The sequence below is a fragment of the Geotrypetes seraphini genome, chromosome 2 (genome assembly GCF_902459505.1).
Source record: "Geotrypetes seraphini chromosome 2, aGeoSer1.1, whole genome shotgun sequence".
NCBI classification, from domain to species: Eukaryota; Metazoa; Chordata; class Amphibia; order Gymnophiona; family Dermophiidae; genus Geotrypetes; species Geotrypetes seraphini.
The window spans coordinates 131036446-131057538 of NC_047085.1; the positions used below are offsets into that span (position 1 = coordinate 131036446).

Genomic DNA, 21093 nt, shown 5'->3' on the forward strand with positions numbered 1-21093 from the left:
CTGGGAGTAAGCCCGTGACAGCCTTTCCCCTGGGAATTCCCAGTGGTGGCTGTGTGACTGAGGGCTCTCCCGTTCTAACAATTTATATTAAAGCTAGCTGAGTTCTTTGTTTGTCTTTGTCTCTTCCCCCTATCCATTCTCTATTCTTGGGGTTTGGGAGGTTTTTGCTTGTTTCGTACCTTAGAGGGAACACTGGTAGGGGCAGTGGGCTCTTTTGTCAGCTGGGAGCAGAGGTAAGCAGCAAGAATCTTAAAATTTACAATTTTAGAGTTACATACAAATTCGACTTAAGAACAGCTTTAGGTATATTTGACATGCTTATGTATGGTTGTCTTTGTTTATGCAGCCACTGTATCTTTTTCTCTGTGCTGGCATTTGTTGTTGCTGTATTCACTTCTGCATGACTTTCTTTCATGTCAATAAAAATTGTTACAACCTAAAAACATAACTCATTCTTAACCCAAAGACTGCCTGTACATGATAGTGGATATAACAATTAATTTCAGAATTGCCACAATTTATGGCAAACGGGGCACTATGAAATGACAAGTCTTAGCAGAATTGTGGCACTCATGTAGCTAGGTCTGTATAGCAGGCTATGCAAGATGGTTTGCCCCCACAGCTTGTATGTTTTCATTGTGTTCTGTATTGTACTGATAGCCTGGAAAGTTAAAGTAAGCGTCTACTTTTCTTTTGTTGTGAGGGCTAGGGAGTGCGGGGGTGGGATCTTGGGATCGGGGGCTCCTTGTTGTATAATTTCTTGAACTACTGTATCTCCAGTTGTTGTACTTGTTATTTTTTCTGGCTGTTCAATAAAAATTGTTTTCATCTAAAGCAAAGCAACAGTTTCCTGCTGTGTTCTTGTGATCTCCATTCTTATGGGCTAAATGCTGCATGTGACTCATTTCCTCCAGTCTCCTTGGGACCTGTCTGGCTTCATGCTTTAGTCCAAGGTGTAACATTTGACCCTTTTGGTCATTAGTTATGCCAACTGAAAATGCTGATTGCTAGCAATAGGTATGCTGACAGCCTAATATTCTTATGCCTGGCAATGCTTAAGCACACCTAGGCGCCGCTAGGTGGGATTCTACGAGTTGGCACCTAGTGGTTGATTGACAAACTCGCTGAGCAATATACAGGTGCTGCTAAGGCACTGTTTATAGAATTAGGCCTGTATGCAGAGGCTCAGAGCTTTATATTCCGTTCTGAGCTCTGGGCCAACTGTACTACCCTGGTGTTTTCAGATGTCACTCATTCGTGTGCCTGAATCAAATCTAGCTCGTTAATGGAAAAGATCATGTTAGACAATAGCCTTTTTCACATTTCCAAAATGAGCTAAACATAATTTGTCCTATTTGGATAATTAAAGTTAACAATGCAGCATCTTACTTTGTGAGCTCATCTCTTCAACAGCACCAAAAAATACTTTTTGAGTAAATACTGGAGAATTATCATTTATATCCATAACTCTAACTCGAAGTGGTATTCGACGTTCCACTTCGTTTCCATTTTGATCTACAGCCAAACCAGTCATCTGAAATATAGTAACACAATATGCATATTTAAAAATGTGTGTGGTAAAATACCTAAGTGGTTAGTAAATAAATTAAAAAAACAAACAAAATCTAGGAGTTAAATAAAATACTATAAGAAAAAAATAATACATTAAACAATTATTTAACTTACATGAAATATTGGGTTTTTTTCTCTATCTACTACTGCTGTTATGTTCATTTTTCCAGTTTTTCCATCAATTACAAACAAGCCATAGGGTGGCTCTGTTGCACCTTCACCAATGATTTTGTAAGTAATTTGTCTGTGTGGTTCCAACTGTACATCAGATTGTATCTGACAAGAAAATATGCCAAGAAAATAAAACTTTAAACATACAGGATTACTTCAGCAACAATTTTGTTTTATAAATCAGGTTTTATTTAAAAAGATAGTAAACTAGCCACATTTTTAGTATTTTTTCTCTCTCGAAGTACTGAAGGCAAGCTACAGCTGAAAAGGCATGAGCAAAATCTAACAACATACATATGCATGCTAAGCGACAAGGAAGAGGCCAAATGAAAACTCGGTGAATAACTGGTAGAATGGTGTTATACTTAGAAGTAGCTGGTAAGAGAAACTTTCTGATAATTACCCTGTCTGTGATCATAAAGAACAATTACTTACCATAACAGGTGATATCCGGGGACAGCAAGCAGATATTCTCACAGGTGGGTGACGTCATCCACGAAGTCCAGTATGGACAGTAGAAAAGTGTACTGTCACTTTAAACTTCTACGAAGACTGTGCGCACTGCACACACGAGTGTCTTCGGCCCTCAGTTCAGTAAACCAGCTAAGAGCCAAGAAGCCAACATGGGGAGGTGAGTGGAATGTGAGAATATCTGTCTGCTGTCTCCGGATTAACGCCTGTTACGGTAAGTAACTGTGCTTTATCCTAGGACAAGCAGGCAGCATATTCTCACATGTGAGATTCCCTAGCTTAACTGAAAAGGGATGAAGGGAGAGTTCACCTTTAAGAAGAAAATAAATTTTGTAGGACTGCTTGGCTAAAACATCCATCTCACTTGGAGTAGGTCTCTAGACAGTAGTGAGATGTGAATGTGTAAATTGAGGACAACATTAGCTGCTTTGCAAATATCCTCAATAGAAGTGGAACATAGAAATGCTACTGATGCTGCCATGGCACAGACTTTGTGTGCTGTAACATGTCCTTCGAGTGGCAGCCTAGCCTGAGTATAGCAAAAGGAAATGCAAGCCGCCAAACATCCAGATATAGTCCTTTTGGATTCAGACACTCCTAATCTGTTAGGATCAAAGGAGATGAATAGTTCAGGAGAAGACCTATGGGGCTTAGTTCGATCCAGATATTAAGCCAAGGCCCGCTTCCCCAGGATGAGAATGAAGTTTTGGGAAAAAAAAACAGGTAGGACAGTAGATTCAATTCTGTGACTTTTAGCAGGAATTTTAGATGAGTACAGAGGACCACTTTGTCATGGTGAAAAACAGTGAAAGATGAATCATAGACACATGCTTGAAGCTCACTCACTGAATGAGCTGAAGTGATACAAAGAAAAACTACCTTCCAAGTGAGATACAGTATTTCAGTTGCACAATTGCAAGCGGTTCAAATGGAGGCTTCATGAGAAGGGTAAGCACTATATTAAGGTTCCAGACAACCGGAGATGGTTTAAAGTGTAATTTTGGAGTTGAGTAGTCCTTTCACAAATCTGGAAACTAGTGGATGTGTAGCCAGAGATTTATTGTTAAAAAGGACATGGAAAATACTGATAGCACTGAGGTGAACCCTCACCAAAGTGGTCTTGAGGCCAGAATTAGAGAGATGAAGGAGATTATCCAATACTGAGGGAACAGAAGACGTTGTGGGATCCATGTGATGGAGAGTACACCACGCAGCAAAACATGCCATTTAAATTGGTAGCATTGCTGAATAGGTTTCCTGGAAGCAGTAATTACAGCTTCCACAGGTGCAGAAAGATTGAAATCTGATGAAGTCAGGTGGAGAGGTATCAAGGTATGAGATATAGAGACTGTAGGTTAGGATGCAGAAGAAAGCCCTGACTGAGTAAGCAGAGTAGGGAAGATCTGCAGTGGAATGGGATTTCTGGCACTCAACTGAAGTAGAAGAGAGAACCATGGTTGTCTGGGCCACTGAGGAGCTATGAGAATCATGGTGGCTGGTTTCTGCTTTAGTTTGAACAATGTCTTTGTGAGAAGAGGGATTAGTGGAAATGCATGAAGGAACTTGTGAGACCAATCCAGAAGAAAGGCATCAGCTTCCAGCCAATATGGGGATAGCTGTCTGGAGCAGAACTGTGGCAACTTGTGATTGCTGGGAGACGCAAAAATGTCTATTTGAGGAGTCCCCCAAAGAGAAAAAAATGTAGTGTAAACTTTGGAATTGACAGTCCACTCGTGTGGTTTGTTTGTTTATTTATCCCCCGCCCTTATACAGGGCGAGTTACACATTTACATACAAAATAATGCATTACATGTAACATACAAGTCGCCTCAACGATGAACATCATTATGGCCAAAAAACTTGCCAGACCATAAAATACATCAGAATATTTCAGCGTTATATAAATGATAAATAGTAGTAGCAGCAGCATTTTCCTCCCACAATAATGTAATCATGTTCTAGGCTTCTAAATGCTGTTTGTATGCTTGCTTAACTGCAGTATGCATATAATCCTAAAGTATATATATTAAAAAAATTAGCATTTTATTGCCTAGTAATGAGCCACAATTTTATAATAAATTCTAATTAATCTAAGAAAATAAAACTATTTTTTTTTTATATGTATAATTAGATGGTAGATGTAAAGGCTCTGTATTTGAAAAGAATGCTAATGGTTATATTAACAAATATGGATGTATTTATTTTCTTACAGTCTTGGTGCTTCAATCTCTGAGGTTAAAGCACAATCTTTTCATGGTTTACTTTTGTGAGGTACGTGAACATAGCAAATCACAAATCAACCAATCCCCCTACCCCTTTAACTAAGCTGTGGTAGAGGTTTCTACTGCAGCCCCGTGCACTAACCCCCTCGTCTACAAAATTGCGATAGCAGTTTCTAGCGCAGAGAGCCGCGCTGAATGGCCCGCGCTGCTCCCAACGCTCATAGGAACTCTATGAGCGTCAGGAGCAGCGCAGGTCTCTGCACTAAAAACTGCTAGCGCTGTTTAATAGAAGAGGGGGTAAATGCTCCAATGCTTATAGAATTCCTATGAGCGTTGGAGCATTTAGCACTCCGATCCGCAGTAGAAACCTCTACTGCGGCTTAGAAAAGAGGGCCTAAAACTTGAATCACAATGTTGTATAATAAACTTATTTTTAACTTACTATAGCAATTGGATTCTTTGCAGAATTGTCCACCTCTTCAGTGACAAATACAGGTGGTATGATCCACGCTCGCTTTTGCCTTGCAAATTTATGCAAATTGTATGAAATGTCATTATTCCTCTTAACCTATAAAGAAACATAAAACCAATTCAAACAATAAAAAGTCACCATTAAAATTATGCCTACTCAGTATTTTATTTAGCTCTTTATTTACTATGGGCTCCTTTTATCAAGCCGCGCTAGCGGGGTTAGCGCGTTGGGCATTTCATCACGCGCTAACCCCCGCGGCTGGCTAAAAACCGACGCCTGCTCAATGCAGGCGTTAGCAGCTAGCACGGTTTAACGCACTGTATTATGCGCGTTAAACCTCTACCGCAGCTTGATAAAAGGACCCCTATGTTTTTATGGATGGATTTACCTTAGTATGATTTTTACCTTTGTAAACTGTCTAGAAGTCCGATTACACAGTATAACAAATTTTAATAAAACTTGAAACTTCATTCACGAAGTCTGGTGAAAAACTTTGTTTTTTTGTACCTATATTTGTATTAAATTCATAAGAATTTTTACACACAATTTCCAAATGGTCAACATAACTTTTCTATTCCTGTTGGTATTAATTAACTACATTTTATCCAAAGAGTGAACTCCTGAAAATCAACAAGCACTAGAGGAGGAGTCCTCAAATCCAGGACCACAGCCTAGCCTGGAATTTAAGATTTACACAATGTCAATTGCTTTCTGAAAAATAAAATTCTAAATTGTTAAAACTAAAAATCAAAATTGGGAACCAGAACAAAATCTTAGAACTTATAAATCTCATTTAAAAGCTGCTGAATCAAATAAAGCAGATTTAAGTTGTTTTCTGAACTGTAAAACAGAAGGTATATTTCTTAAATCAAACTGTAGAAAATTCCAAAAGCAAGCTCCACAAATTTCCATCATAGTGTCTCCCAAATCGATAAAATGGAGCAAGCTCACTCACCAGCAGGGGGAAAGGATGGTGAGCAAGTAACAACGTTATTCACATTGTCAAATGTGACTCGGACAAGAGGTCATGGACTGAAGCTGAGAGGGGACACGGCCAGGACAACTGTCAGAAAGTTCTACTTCGCACAGCAAGTGGTGAATGCCTGGAACTCTCTCCCGGAAGAAGTAGTGGAGGAAACCACCATTCTAGGATTTAAGGAAAAATTGCACGCACATCTTCTTGCAGGACACATTGAGGGATACGAGTGACTAAGATATTTGCCGGGGTACGCCTGGCTGAGCCTCCGCGTGTGCGGATCACCAGCTAGATGGACCCCAGGTCTGATCCGATGCAGGCATTTCTTATGTTCTTAAATATTTAATTCACAACAATTACTCTGTCAAAAGCTGAATATTCTGAGACAGTCTGAGAAACGTTGATCAGGGGAGAAGAGGAACCCATAGTAATTAGGAAACAAAGAACATGCGGTGCAAACTATTAAAAGTATACTTGGTGCGTAATCAAAAACCAATTCACTTTAAAAAATACAGTTCTTAAAAGATAATTGCATCTTAAATCCATGCAATCTGATCCTTTATCTCCCATAAACAAAATACATAATTTGAATCGACTTGCCTGAATATGAAGTCCATAGCCAATGTGTAGAAAGACCTGAAAATAAAATGAAATTTTTTTTTTTTAGAAAATTCAGACCTTTTCTCTGCCTAGAAGGTTTTTTTTTTTTTTTAACTAGAACAAAAACAACCCCCTCTACTAAATTTATGTTTTCAAGGATTTCAAAAGCAAGATCTGTTGAGGGGCACAAAGCAAAAAAATAAAATAACATTAGGTTTTATTAAATGGCGCAAAAGGTTTTTAGCATGGGCCGATGCTTCAATGCTCATAGGAATTCTATGAGTGTTGGATCATTTACCTTGCCAGCCTGAGCTAAAAACCTCTAGCGCCATTTAGTAAAAGCGCCATTTTTACTAAGTCATTAAAAATGAATCCCTGAATTCTATATATGGCACTTTGAGTTGCACCTAAGTTAGGCTCAAAGAGTTGCACTACATTCAGTTGGATCAAATGATTGCGCCTGAATTAGGCATGGTTCCCAGGTGTAAGCACTATTCTATAAACTGCACCTAACTTTAAGTGCAGTTTATAGAATACTACTCAAGTGATTTTTTGGGGCTCTGATTTTTTTTAGGTGCCTTATACAGAATTTACCCCCAAGTGCTACTGGTGCCTAAATTAATTGAGAAATGCCATTTAAAATGGTGAAAAATTATAAAAATATATCACCTACCAGTGCTTAAATAAAAGGCACCAGAATTGCGCCTACATAGGCATTTTATGGGGCTCAAAGCCACTGTGGGCGTAGTTAACGCCATAAGTGGTGTTAAGCACTATAAACCACCTATAAAGGTGTGATTCATGGCATAGATAGGTGCCAGAAATGTAGGCCTGGAAAACTCTGGGCTATATTTCTGGCACTTATCTTTGCAGAGGCGCAATTCTCTATAGAGTGCAGAGGCACAATTCTATATAGGACGCCAAAGCATGACTGACACGCAACCAGAGGTAGCTTTTTAGGCGGCCGCTGATATCGGCACCATATAGAGAATCTGGGCCTTAGTGTACAAGATATCAAAACATATCCAGATCTACGCCCCATAAAAAAAAAAAAATGGTCCCAGCTACTATCTTCTAATCAGTCCCTCCTGCCAGACCTCTCCCTCCGGTACATCGTCGGCAGGAGGAATGCCCAGTCCTTCCTACCGGAACCCCCCCAAGCCCCCCCCCCCCGGACATCATGGGCATCCCCTCCGCCAGAACCCCCTCCCCCACCCTAAAATGTTGGCCAAATGGAGGCATCCTTCCTTCATCCAGCTTGCTGGCCCTATCTTCTTATGAATGACAGGCCTGCCCCTTCCCGGTGGCATTGTGGGATGCAACTGGGAGGGGCCTCAGCCCTGATTGGCCTGTAGGAGGGGACTTAGGCACCTGGGCCAAACTGAATATTAGGCCCCATTCGCAGTGCATTCTGGGAGGCACTGGGAGTGGCCTAAGATTTCGATTGGCTAGATCCCTTAGGCCACCCCCCATGGGCATCCCTGGGACATCCCTCCTGCCAGCGATGTTTGGTGGGGACAGGCGGCTGCTAAACATATCATGGCATTTTGCTGGCCTACATTGTAGGTATCCATCGTGGGCCTAGGGAGGTGGGTAGGGCCACCTAGGCTACTTTCGGTCCAAGGCACGCCCATGCCTACCCTTAGGTGAGCTTAGTCGGGCTTACGTACCTCTCTAGACTCCTGGAGGCACCTACAATGTAGGTGGCCTGCCTCGGGAGGTTGTTTTTTTGTTTTTTTTTAACATATGTCCTGATTTTGTGGGTAAGCAGCATTCGGCCACCTACAATCGGGACACTGTTTATGGAATTTGGCCCTTAGTGCTGCTTTATTATGACAGGTTTTCTGTATAGATCTGGAATATTGCGGGGGGAGGGTTCCAAGACTTGTTTCATAAGAGCTCTTGTTTCTGTTATGCAACATTTGTGAAATAATCACTGAATGCAGGGTTGGGGAGTTGGTACACAAAAACCTTCAACTTCGACTCCTACACTGATTGAAAGCACACAACATATAGTTCAGGTGGAATTCAGTGCTACTGAATAATGCAGAATTTGTGAAGAACTCCCCAGGGTCGCATAATTACCTCCGTTTTGCACAGATTTTATGGCCTGTTCCAGTACTCCCTCACTGCGGCCCAAATTGCTGCTGAAACATCTTCAGGCAGCCTGCAAGCTTCCCTCTACTGTGGTCCCACCCTCAATTACGTCACTTCCTCTTTCTTCAGTTGTACCACGCAGTAGAGGGAAGTCTGCAGAACTGGCAGCATGTTGCGATTTTCTGGCATTGGCGTCAAAGAGGTAAAATGCTGGAATGGAGACAATGGGGAAAGGGTGAAAGATGCTGGCTGGGGACAGGGGCGAGAGATATTTTGGTCCAGGGTATGATGCAGAGAGAAGTTTTCATTGTTCAATTTGATAGCTTCTGCTAGAAGAAAGTCATTAAGTATGAAAAATTTGAAGGCTCTTTGTTTTCTCTAGTAGAATTTAATGAAAATACGAAATTGTACTGAAATTCTGGACAACAATTAGCAAAAAATATTGTTTAAAAATGTCAAATAAATTTGCAGAATTTGACATTTTTTTGCGCAGAATTCCACCAGGAGTAAACATACAAAGCATTTCATCATTGTCAATGTGGATCATCAGGCTACTTTGTAGCATCCTACTCTGTAAAAGTTTGGGGTTAAAGACTATAGCTATGTTGTTGTGGCTTTTTAATACTATTTGTTAAAGAAGTTACAGACCAATGCTTCTAGCTTCTTCATCCTGGGTTCCAGGAGTTTCAGGTACTACCTGTAACCCTTTCATGTAAATTGCTACTTCATAGAGTGCCTCTTTTCCTTTAGCAATTTGGTTACTGTTCAACAATATTTTGGTTATTGTTCAACAACAGGATTTGATTATCTACAAAGAGACCCTCTCTTGTTTTCATTGACGATACAATGCCATCAGCAATTAATCCTCCACTCTTGTTCAGGTGATACATCAAGCATTTCCACTCCAACAAAAACCTACCATGTGTTAAATCGTGCTTGGTGACCGTAAAAGGGTGAGAAAGCAGACTTTCTAATTGTGCCACTTGGTCCCACTGGCTTTCAGTTAGTGAAACATTTTCATTATCTAGATCTTCAAGAAAGATTTTTTGTTCAAGCAAACGCTTGATCATCAAGTAAGTGTTTCCCTACCATGTTGCATGATCCAAAGAAATGGCTCCTTTTCCAACATGTTGGAGTCGGTACTTTTTTTTCTCCGAGTCCAGTATAAACCAATAATTGCTTCTGACTCGACTTCCATAGCCTTATAGAATGTATGTACATGTGGCTGTGTTTTCTTCTGAAATGGCAACCCTAGTGTACACAGTTGGTTGTAGAGAGGAAGGGTGGGGGAAGCAAGAGACTTGCGGTAGGACATGGAATGGGACAAGGGAGGAGCATGAAATAAAATAGGTGTTAGGGTGTTTTTGGTTGGCAATACTAAGCATATAGTGATAAAGGCAGAGGAAAAAGACAATTAAAGAAATTTCAGGCAATACTCTGTGGTTGCTGGTGCCAGTGCTAGCTTGCATGAAAAAAATATGAATAAATAACACAGACCTAAGTTGCAGAGAATCACCAGTAAGTTCTCCCAGTCTGGAACACAATTCTGGGATATACTAGCCATCCTGTATTGATCAGAGCATATGGAAGAAAAAGGAAAACGCTCAAGCAAATGTATACTAATGAAGGAGAATCAAGACAAACAAAGCTGTGGGATTGCTATGAAAGAAAAAACCAAAACCAAAACCAAAACTCAGCTAAGAAAGTAAACCATCTCTTAAGAAATAAAACCTTGCCAAGTGACTTAAGGGCCTTTTACTAAGCTATGTTAAGCAGCTTGTGCAGATTTTACTGTGTGGTAAACATTAACACATATACATGCTAATGAACAGAGCATTAAAAAAAAAAAAAAACAAAAAAAAATTTAATGTGGTAAAAATCCAGTGCTAGCTACTGTCAGTAGGGGAAGAAACTGGGCAAAAGTGTGGTGGGTCAGGAGGTAGGGTTACCATATGGCTCCAGAATAAAGAAGGATGGATTGAGACATTCGGGTTTTACTTCCATTGCTTTCAATGGAAGTAAAGCTCGGATGTCTCAATCCACCCTCCTTTTTCTGGAGCCATATGGTAACCCTAGTCAGAGGCATAGAGGGCTGTGATAACTGTAGCTAATAAAGGTTGGGTTTTTGATGCAACATATAGCTTGGAGTGTAATAATTTAGGAACTCTCTGGGGCCCAGGTGGGCAATAGAGTAATAGCGGGGCATCACAGACACAGAAATACTCTTGCCTAACAGCCACATAACGCCATCTGGCCCTAGTCCCAAAACCTGGGTGAACAATTTTTTAAAAATAAATTTCCATGTGCTTATGACAAGAGTTGCATTTTGATTAAATTTTTTAATCATGATTAATCACACAATTAAAGGTATTTTATTTATTTCCCACTGTAGCTCCTTGTGACACTGGGCAAGTCACTTAAACCTCCACTGCCCCAAGTACACAACATAATGACATGGGGACAGAATTTGCCCCCGTTCCCATGGATAACCATGGGAAACCCTCCCAGTGTCATTCTTTAAGGAGAGCAGGAAGAATTAGAGTATGAATGGACACAGCCACTGACCCTCAAGCCTTGCATTGAAGAATGCTGGTGTAGAAGTGCTGAAGTTGAGAAAGACACTATGACAGGGGTGCCCAACGCGTCGATCGCGATCAACAGGTCGTTCGCTCAGGCGACCCCAGTCGATCGCACAGCAGGTTCCCTTCTTCCCTTCTCTTTTTTTCCCCTCCTGACTGGCCCGCCTCTTAAAGAACGCTGGCCAATCAGAGTGCTGGAAGGGCGGGGTGAAGGTCGGTGGGGGACGGAGCTCAGCGCATCACAAGAAATAGAAGCACCTGTAATGATTGAGGTAAGAGCGAGGCCTAATGCTGCCCGATATACAATTTAAAAAACCCCAAAATCGGCCACCCAATCAGTGGCGTACCAAGGTGGGGCGGTCCGCCCCCGCCCCGGGTGCACGGCTTGGAGGGATGCACAGCCGTCCTGGTCCTCCTGCCCTTCCTTTCCACCGGTCTGCGCACGGGGCTCACACCCGCCGCCCAAATGGTGCTGTTGGTTATCGCGAGACTCGCGGGAGTTGACGGCACCATTCGAGTGTCGGCGCGGGACCAGGCAGGAGCGAGCCCCGAGCGCGGACCGGAGAAAAGAAAGGCAGGATGACCCGGACCTGGCCGGCTATGCACCCCTCCAAGCCGTGAACCCGGGCGGATCGTCCCCCTTCTAAATCCACTTGTCTTTTATTCAGTTCAACTAATGAGCATTGGGACAGGCAGTTCTTATGGGGCAGTTCTTGGAAGCATTTCTTTGTTTTTCTGTGCCTAAGTATTCTATTAATTTAACTTCCTTATTCCTGTGGGGATCTCCAAAGGGGACGAATGGGAGACGGCCGGTGGCAGGTGGTACTTTAGCAATTCTTACAGGTTGCCATAGGCCTCAGGAGCTGTCTTCCCTCTGCCGTGGTCCTGCCCCTCCTCTAAGTCAGAGACAGGCTTGGGGCAGAAGGAAGACAGCTCCTGAGGCCTATGGCAACCTGCAAGGATCGCTAAAGTACCAGCGATCCTCTCTGCAGACTGCTCCCTGCTGGAATTAGGTAAATGGATGTGGGGAGGGTAGGCCTTCAGGGGGGGGGGGGAGTGCAGTCCTTCAAGGGGTAGTGCAGGCCTTCAGGGGGGGAGTCAACCTTTGAGGGGGAATGTGCAGACCTTCGGGGGGGGGGGGTCAGGCCTTCTAACATACAAACTGCTTTGCCTGTAACCACACAAAGGTAGTGCATCAAATCCGATCTCCTTCCCTTCAGGACTGATCATCTCCCTCCCTTCCACCTCCAGATCCATCATCTTTGCCAGTTGAAGAAACACAGACGTGTGTAGATGCCACAAATGTAGGTCAGGGTTTTACTGGCTTAGATTTCCAAGGCCTACTTTACTGTCCAAGAGAATTGCATCCACAAGGGCTCCTACCGGTGCTTATGGTCACTTTTGGTGCAAGTCAAGCTCACTTTGACTGTAGGTGCCAGTAGGCACCTCTGTGGACAGAACATTGGCAGCCTGTTTTGTAGGCGCCAGCAGATGTATTTATTTTTAAATTAATTTTTAATTGGTTTTAAACAATGTGGTCAATTATTGTATCGTTTACTGACAATTAAACCAATTAAGTTAGGCGACAGTCGGATGCCTACCGCCGCCTAATTTTTTGGCATCCTTATGAGTATCAGGGTTATAGTGTAGGCTGCTGAGGTCTTTTCCCCCCTCCATTGGTCAATTGATTAACTTGTTGGTTTTCTTGACCCTTTTGGAGTGTGCATTTACAATTTTGTGCATGATATGTATTTTTTTTTCCTGCACTTAGTTTGGATTTTCTTTTTCATGTTACACAATGCAATCTGGTCATTCCAACTGCATTGTATGAAATCCTGGTTAAGGCAAGTAAGTCTTACACACATTCTGAATCAAGGTGTAGCTGGTCAATGCCAGCAGCTTCATATTTTCTAATACACTAAAACATATCTCAATAAGTCTGAGCCTAAGATATGATTCATGGGTAATGAGTCACTGGTTGCTCTCTCAGAGACCATTCCAAATATACAAGCATAATAAAGTTCCGTTGCCTCAGAGGTACACACCAACATATTCTGTGTCTTGCCTGAGCTCATAATACTTATCTACTACCTGGAAGCCTCTCAAAGTATAAAGGGCCCTTTTTACAACACCATGGTAGTGATTATCAGCGAGACAAATTTGATGAAGTCCTTAGAAATTGAATGGACTTTGCTGCATTTGCCATACAAGAATTGCTATCGCGGCTTTGTAAAAGGAACCCAAAACTTCTTATGAAGTGAATTATTTTTCTCTGCCTTCACCTATGACTCATTCCTATATAACACACCAAAAAGAAATGGAGACCCAATGATCCACAGTAAAGTCAATCCAATGATGAAAGCAAAAAAGCTGTGGATACTGATGTTCTGAGATGAATTTATTGTACAGTCTTACACTTTAAAAACATGAAAAGACATAAAAATACAAATGTAAAGGTCCAACCGTACCCTACATGGTCCGTGTTTCGGTGAACACGCGTTCCCTCAGAGGTCCAATGGAACTCAATTGCACAGATAAAGAAATGGACTGAAAACAATCTAATTGTCTTTAAACATGTAATCAGAAATCGCTGTGCACAAGAAGTAAAAATGCAAATTGAGGCACCTTGCAAACAGCTGCATTTATTCACCTTATATAGTTTAACTTTTTAGTTAAATTTTGTAGTTAGTAGAAACATTACAAACATATTTAAAAACAATCATAATATATAGCTTTACTTTATCAAAAACTAGGAAGTTCTTCTTCACCCAGAGAGTGGTGGAGGTCTGGAATGCTCTCCCGGAGGCTGATATAGGGGAAAGCACCTTTCAGAGATTCAAGACAAGGTTGGATAAGTTCCTACTGGAACAGAACATACGCAAGTAAGACTAGACTCAAATAGGGCTGGTCTGACCCAGCAGTGGCAAATCTTATGTTCTACAACAGACTATCAATAATAATAAAACCTTAGCCGCGCATGCGCACTCTGAACTGTGTGCTTCCATGATCTGTAGGTCTGTGGCCACAGGAGTGCACATGCGCGCTACTGGCAGCTAGCACGGACCTCCCTGCTCTCCAGCTCCTCCAGGCATCGAGCGGCAGTCCTCCATCCAGTCCACCTAAGGGCTCTTCTGTCTGCAAGTCTACTGAGGATTGCGGCCAGCTGTAACGAACCTTGCTGGCCACTCTGCACCTCAGTAGCATGTTCCCTCTGATGCACCGGATCGCATCAGAGGGAATGTGCTACCGAGGTGCTTAGCGCCTGCGAGGTTCACTACAGCCGACTACGATCCTCAGAAGGCTTTTTTGATTGCAGATTGCTCTCTCTCTCTCTTTATTCGGGGCAGACCAGGAAGAGCAGGTAAAGGGTCGGGTACTCAGCTACCGGGCTGTAAACCAGGTTGAGAGCGGCCGCTCCTGCGCTATAGTTCCTGTGACCCCACTCCTCCCGGGAAGCGCTATAGGGGGAGAGCCAGGCCGAGGATACCGAAGCGGGATCCAAGTCCAGGCTGTGGTAGCCTCCGTAGTCGGGGTACTGGGCGGCACTGGGGTAGCTCTGCAGGGAGGGGTGGGGGCGCATTGAGCCCGGGTACATGCCGACGTCCGTATGCTTCACCCCTTATAAAAGGAAAGGGTGCGAGCGTTGGGGGAGAGCTGGACAGAAGGGGATGCTGCAGGCACCCTGGAAATGGGAGGGGGAGGACAGGGCTCAGGGCTCAGGGATCTGGGTGATAGGGGGAGAGAAAGTGTTGGATGGTGTGGTCACCCAGGTGCAGGCGCTGCAAAAACCCGGGCAGAGGGTGCAGTTACTGCTGCACCGGGATAGCAGGCTCGACTGAAGCGGCAAAGATGATCGCTGGGAGCAGTACTACTGAAGGAACTGAGAAGGGGGAAAGGGGCACTTCCAGTTGCAGCATGTGGACTTTCTTTTTACAGCTGATACTACTGCTGCTCTGTCACTGAATTTGAAATGTTGTAAAAGGATGACACTGGATGTTGGAAAGGGGAAACAGAGACAAAGGGAGCCATTTTGGATGAGGGGGAAGGGATACAAGGGATTGACAAATAAGTTGGTGATGGATGAGGGAAGAAATATATAGAGAAAGATGGGGTGATTCTTGATGGAGGGGAAGACAGAGACAGCAGCATGCTGGATGGGATAATAGAGAGAGAGAGAAGATGGAATGATGCTGGATGGGGAGAAAAAGGTGAAAATAGGGAAGGTAAAAGGGGAAATGGGAGCCTGAATATGGGTAGGTTAAAGGAAGGGAGAGGGGTTACTGCTGGACATGGGGAGCAGGGAAGGGGTACTGCTGGACATGGGAGGTAAAAGGAAGGGAGAAGAAACAGAAAGAAAGACAGACAGGGGGCCAGGGAGAGAGACAGACAGAAAGAAAGAAAGGGGGCAAGGAGAAAGAAAGACAGACAGAAAGAAACGCCTCAGCACCCCATTGTGCTTAAAGTCTACACATCTATTCTAGCACCCGTTAATATAACGGGCTTAAACACTAGTACTGAATAATTCTCATCATGCCATGACAGCAACAATTTTTAAATAGTATATAGCATGTGTAAGTAGTAACGTCACCAAGGGCATTTTAATCTTATTGAAATGCACTCAACAGCTAAAGCAAATTAACAAAGTTTTCCTCTTCCCTCTCTCCTCCTGACTTTTCAGTTAGGAGACATGTCAATCTCATGCCTGCTTCATATCGTAGGCGCTTTCCAACCTGAGCATATTGTGGGGGAGAGGTTTTTATCAGAAAGATATACTAGTCTTTTGTATATTTTACCTAAATGGAAGGCAGCTATATTTATATTTATTAGGATTTATTAATAGCCTTTATGAAGTGATTCACCCAAGGCACGCTCACAATCTAACTATGGTTCTTGGGGCAACGGAGGGTTAAATGACTTGCTCAGAGTCACAAGGAGCAGTGCTGGGGTCAAAACTACAACCTCAGGGTGTTGAGGCAGCAGCTCTAACCACTAAACCACTCCTCCACTGCCATAAGGGTAGACTTTAGCAGTAGGGAATTTCCAGTTCATTCAGCATAATGAAGAGTGCCAAGAGACAGTAAAAAAAAATACCCCACACACTGCAGTATATTGACTCCAAGAATCCAGGAAAGTAAATTTCATACAAGATTGCTATTTGTTCTCTCTTTACACAAAGCCACAGTATTTCCATGTCAGCTGTTGCAATGTTTCATTATCCAAGGTTACCAATATTCAAAGAGGTCCCACACAGAAGCATGACATAATAACAAACCCCCCTCCTTTTATCAAGCTGAGCTAGAGGATTTTAGCACAGGCCTTCTCCAACGCTCATAGGATTTCTATGAGCGTTGAAACATTTACCATGCCAGCTTGCCCTAAAAACCTCTAGCGCAGCTTGATAAAAGAGACCCATAGTAAATGTTGGCAAATTGATGGACTGTTCAGGTCTTTGTCTGCCCAGTAAGGTGGCTAGTAGTGCTGTCCAGTTTGGTGAATCGATTCATTTCCCCCCCCCCCCAATCAGATTCGCTAATTCAGTTAACAGCTCTCTCCCCATAAGGCCTGATATACCTCCAGGGCCTCCTAAAACAGCAGCGGATGGCTAGCAGACATAGGCTCTGAACAGGCTTGTTTGTGGCCTACTCAGCCAGGGCTTCCCTCTGCCGAGTCATCAGTGATGTAGCAGAGGGAAGCCCTGGTAGGGCAGGCTGCGAACAAGCCTGTTCAGAGCCTATATCTGCTAGCTGTCCACCGCTGCTGCTGCTGCTTTATGAGGCCCTAGAGGCATGTTAGGCCTCACAAGGGGGTGGTCAGGAAGTGCTGCACAGAGAGATAGGAGGGAGAATCGATAGGAGGCTGAATTCAATCAAAACTTTTTTCCCTGAATTGGGCAGAACTAGTGGCTAGAGTTGTACCTGCTGCTGCATGCAGGCTACATCCCTTTATGCCTTGCTTTGAAATACAAAGGTCGTTTACTTTTTCCTTTGATTTTATCTTGGTGCTACATGGTGATACTTTATCTTTATCCCATGCCTTTTTGAATTCCATCACTATTTTTGTCCCCAATATACAAGCCTTAACTTTAAAACACTGTTTCTCAACATGAAGTGTGCGGCATGGCCGCCATGGAGAATATTCCCAGCCCGCCCATCCATCGAAGCTGCGCTGCCGCTGCCGGGGATCTCTCCTTGCTGCCCGCTCCACCCGCTGCCGGGAACCCCTGTCTGCCCCCCCATCCTCCTTTTCGAAGCTGACCCAAATGTCAGAGTTGACATGAGGAAAGCCTTATGGGTTAGCGAGGGGGTAGGAGGCTCCCAATTACCTCCCTACCACACATGCTCCTCAGCGCCTTGTTGGGGGAATAAGCATCCAACAGTGGTTCACACGCTGCATGTTACTGACCTGGAAAACTTCTCTCCGACGTCAGAGGGAAGGCTTGTGGGTCAGCCACATGCAGCATATAAATTGCTGCCAGCGCGTCCCCCAACAAGCTGCTGAAGGAAGATGGAGCGAATGCGGCTTGAACTAATAAGAAGACACAATCTTTCTGGGAGAAAGTGAGGGGGGGAGAGCACGTTGGGGCATTGGAGGGGCACGATTCTGGGATAACAGCTGGAAGGCGGGGAGGGGAGGAGGCATGAAATCAACTCAGAAAGAAGGGAGGTGGCATGAACATGGGACACAGAAGGGAGGGAGGAAGGGGGCACTAATTTGGGACATAGGAAAGAGGAAATAGAAAGGGAGAATTATTGGCCACGAGTGTGGGAAGGAGGGAATAGAAAGGGAGACTTGTTGGACATGAGTATGAGAGTGAGAGGGAAAGAGATGGTGGCACAGGAAAGAAGAAAATTGGGCACAGAGAGAGGTAGAGATGGATGAAAGGGAGAAATGTTGGATATGGTGGTGGAGAGGGAACAGAGGGGCAGATTGAAGGAGATTGCAAGGGGGAGGAATGGAGGGAGAGATATGGTATTGTGCTGGAGAGGGGTGACAGAAGGAGAAGTGAGCATGGGGCTGGTGGGTAGTGGTGAAAAATGCTGCACATGATCCGGGGGATGAGAGAGGTAGAAATATTGGATGCGACAGTACAGCGGGTGGGAGAGATGCCTGGATCTCTCAAGACAGAGGGACAGTGAGAGGGAGAATTGTTGCCAATAGGGGTGGAGGAGAGAAGAAGTAAAGTTGGACTCAATGAGAGACAGAGAGAGATGTTGGTTGTCTGGAGGAGAGGAAGCGTGCAGGAGGCAGAAAGAGTGAGAGAGAGTGAGAGATTGGGAGGGCAGAAAATAGGGAAGGAGAAATGTCACACTCGGGGGAGGGGAAGAGGGCAGAGAGTAAAAAGTTGAACTCATGGAGGCAGAAAGAAAGATGTTGGACTGGTGGAAAGGGAGAAATGTTGGATGTAGAGAGTAGGAGATATGCACCCTGGATCTCTCAGAGACTGACACAGGGAAAAATTTGTCCCCGTCACCGCGGCCATCATCCCTGTCACTGCGACCACTGTCCCCGCCCCATCCCTGTCCCCGTGACCACTGTCCCCGCAACTACTGTCTACTCCCTCCTTCCTAGAGTGAGAGAACATGCGCAATCATGGATTGCACGGTCCAGAAGCCCCCTCCTGCCCGATCGCCGCATCCTGCCATCTCCCTCCCTCCACCTCACCTTAGGTGCCTGCCGAGTCTGACTTTAATTCTTCTCTCAGCTGCACGCTTTCGATAAGCCACGCACGTGGCTGCTTGAGCTGTTGAATCTTCTCCTCTGATCCAACTTCCTGTTTCCGATTGCGTCAGAGGAGGAAATTCAAGCAGTCGCGTACGCGCGGCTAATAGAAACATAGAATATGACGGCAGAAAGCGTGTGGCTGGGAGAAGAATTAAAGTCGGACTCGGCAGGCACCTAAGGTGAGGTGGAGTGGGGGAGCTGGCAAGATGTGGGATGCAGCGATCGGGTGGGGATGCTGGACCGTGCGATCCATGCTGGCTTCACTGTGGAGACAAGATCATTCACCGCTCCACAGGGCGGTGTATGGCCTCGTCCTCGCAGTGACCACTGATTTTTCTCTCCCCGTTTTAGCGGGTTACCCATGGCTAGCCGCAGGTAACAACCATTGTGTCATTCTCTAATCTTTCTCTCTCTCTTTCCCCACTCCCTTTGCAGCAGGGGAGAGAATAAGAGAGAGAAGGAGACATGTTGCCAATGGGGGCGGAGGAGAGAGGAAAAAAAGTTGGACTCATGGAGGGACAGAGAGATGTTGGTTGAGTAAGGGAATGAGGTCTGAAGGAGAAAGGAAGCATGCAGGAAGCAGAAAGAAAAAATATTGGATGCACAGTCAGAAGGAAGTGCAACCAGAGACTCATGAAATCACCAGATAGCAAAGGTAGGAAAAATGATTTTATTTTCAATTTAGTGATTGAAATGTGTCAGTTTTGAGAATTTATATCTGCTGTCTATATTTTGCACTATATTTGTCTATGTTTCTAAAGTTGTTCCTGAGGTGACATTGCATATTTTAAAGTCATCTGCCTTGACCTCTTTGAAAACTCCCCCCCCCACCGGAATATAAGTGATAATTGACATTTTCTCTGCATACGGAGTGCTTTGTGTTTTTTATTTTTAATTTAGTGGTTGCCATTATGTATTAAGATAATATTGTGTGTATATGAAAAAAAAAATTGGATGGAAGAAATTGCATTACAATTAGTACTATTATGTGTGCGGAGCCTGGGCGGGATACTAGGTTGATACTTGTTAGACTTAGGGGGTATTTGGCTTGAAGAAGTTTAGAAACACTGCTTTAAAACACACTGAACATTTATTGATGGCTTGTTACCATTTTGCAGAGGGCTTGGTGGCAATATAAATAGCAGCAAACATCTTCTAGCTGCAACATCTTAAAACTTGTCTTCACATGAGCAATATTTCCAAACTGGGATGCAATTATATTAATAAAGTGAAATTGCACACACACTCTAGTCCAATCTTAATTCTTGCCTAAGTAAGCTCATTTCTGAATTGTAGACTTCTGCAAAATACCACAGAGAGAGAGAGAGAGACAGATGGTATCGTTTGTTTAGGATTGGAAAAATGACAACGCAGTGCTGTCAATGCCCTTTGGGCAAAACAAAGTATACTCCACTCCAGTTGTTGAACCTGTAAAGCTCAAGTTGTTTCAACAACCTAGACATCTTTTTCTTAAGAGGGGACAGGGTCAGCAGAAGCAGGATTAAGCTACAGATAAACTAAGCAAGTGCTCACACTGTGGATCAGAATCCCCAATTGGTGTTGGGGGGGGGGGGGGTTCAAGAAAAAAAAAAAAAAAAAGTAATTAGCTTGCAGTTCATCCCTCCTATCAAAACACAGAGGCCTTAAGGAAAGCTGAAGAGGACAGCAGAATTGCAGCTCATGTGATGCATTTTTATTGGGATTTATTAGACATCTTCCCCCCCCCCCTTTTAGCCGTGGCGGTAACAGCTCCGATGCTCACAGAATTCCTATGAGTGCTGGAGCTGTTACCACCACGGCTGGCACTAAAAAACACGCTATGATTTTGTTAAAAAAGTGTGTGTTGGGGGCAGGGTGTGTGTGTGTTATGAATAGATTCACCTAAAACGGTGTATAGCTTGACAAACTTAAAATTTTGCTACAAGAATAATAGTAAAATGACCAAATATTAGCATAAATACAAAGAGTGAGGTAAACTTGGAGATGACAAATTGAATCCCAGTAACAGGACTAATAATATAATAAATGGCTGCAGAATATGAATGATAAAAAAAAAAAAGTGTAAGTTTTACAAGAACCAAGCGTACGTTCATTTTTTCATTGCCAACATTTACTTCCATCACAAGTAATTTAAAATGAAATATTTCTGGTATTTTCAAGTTTCAAGTCTAAACCAATGCATATGTTATGTTTTATTTTTAATAGTGTGTA

General features: G+C 43.6%; 1 protein-coding gene across 1 annotated transcript in view; it reads right to left on the reverse strand.

Annotated features, from left to right (window-relative positions):
• DSG2 (desmoglein 2) overlaps positions 1 to 21093 on the reverse strand; it is an 81070-nt gene that overhangs the window by 52240 nt on the left and 7737 nt on the right. The window contains exons 2-5 of the mRNA XM_033933774.1: positions 6485 to 6520; positions 4879 to 5004; positions 1687 to 1848; positions 1390 to 1534 (exon numbers count right to left, since the gene is read on the reverse strand). Of these exons, the coding sequence (XP_033789665.1) occupies positions 1390 to 1534; positions 1687 to 1848; positions 4879 to 5004; positions 6485 to 6520 (469 nt within the window). The remainder of the gene's footprint in view (positions 1 to 1389; positions 1535 to 1686; positions 1849 to 4878; positions 5005 to 6484; positions 6521 to 21093) is intronic.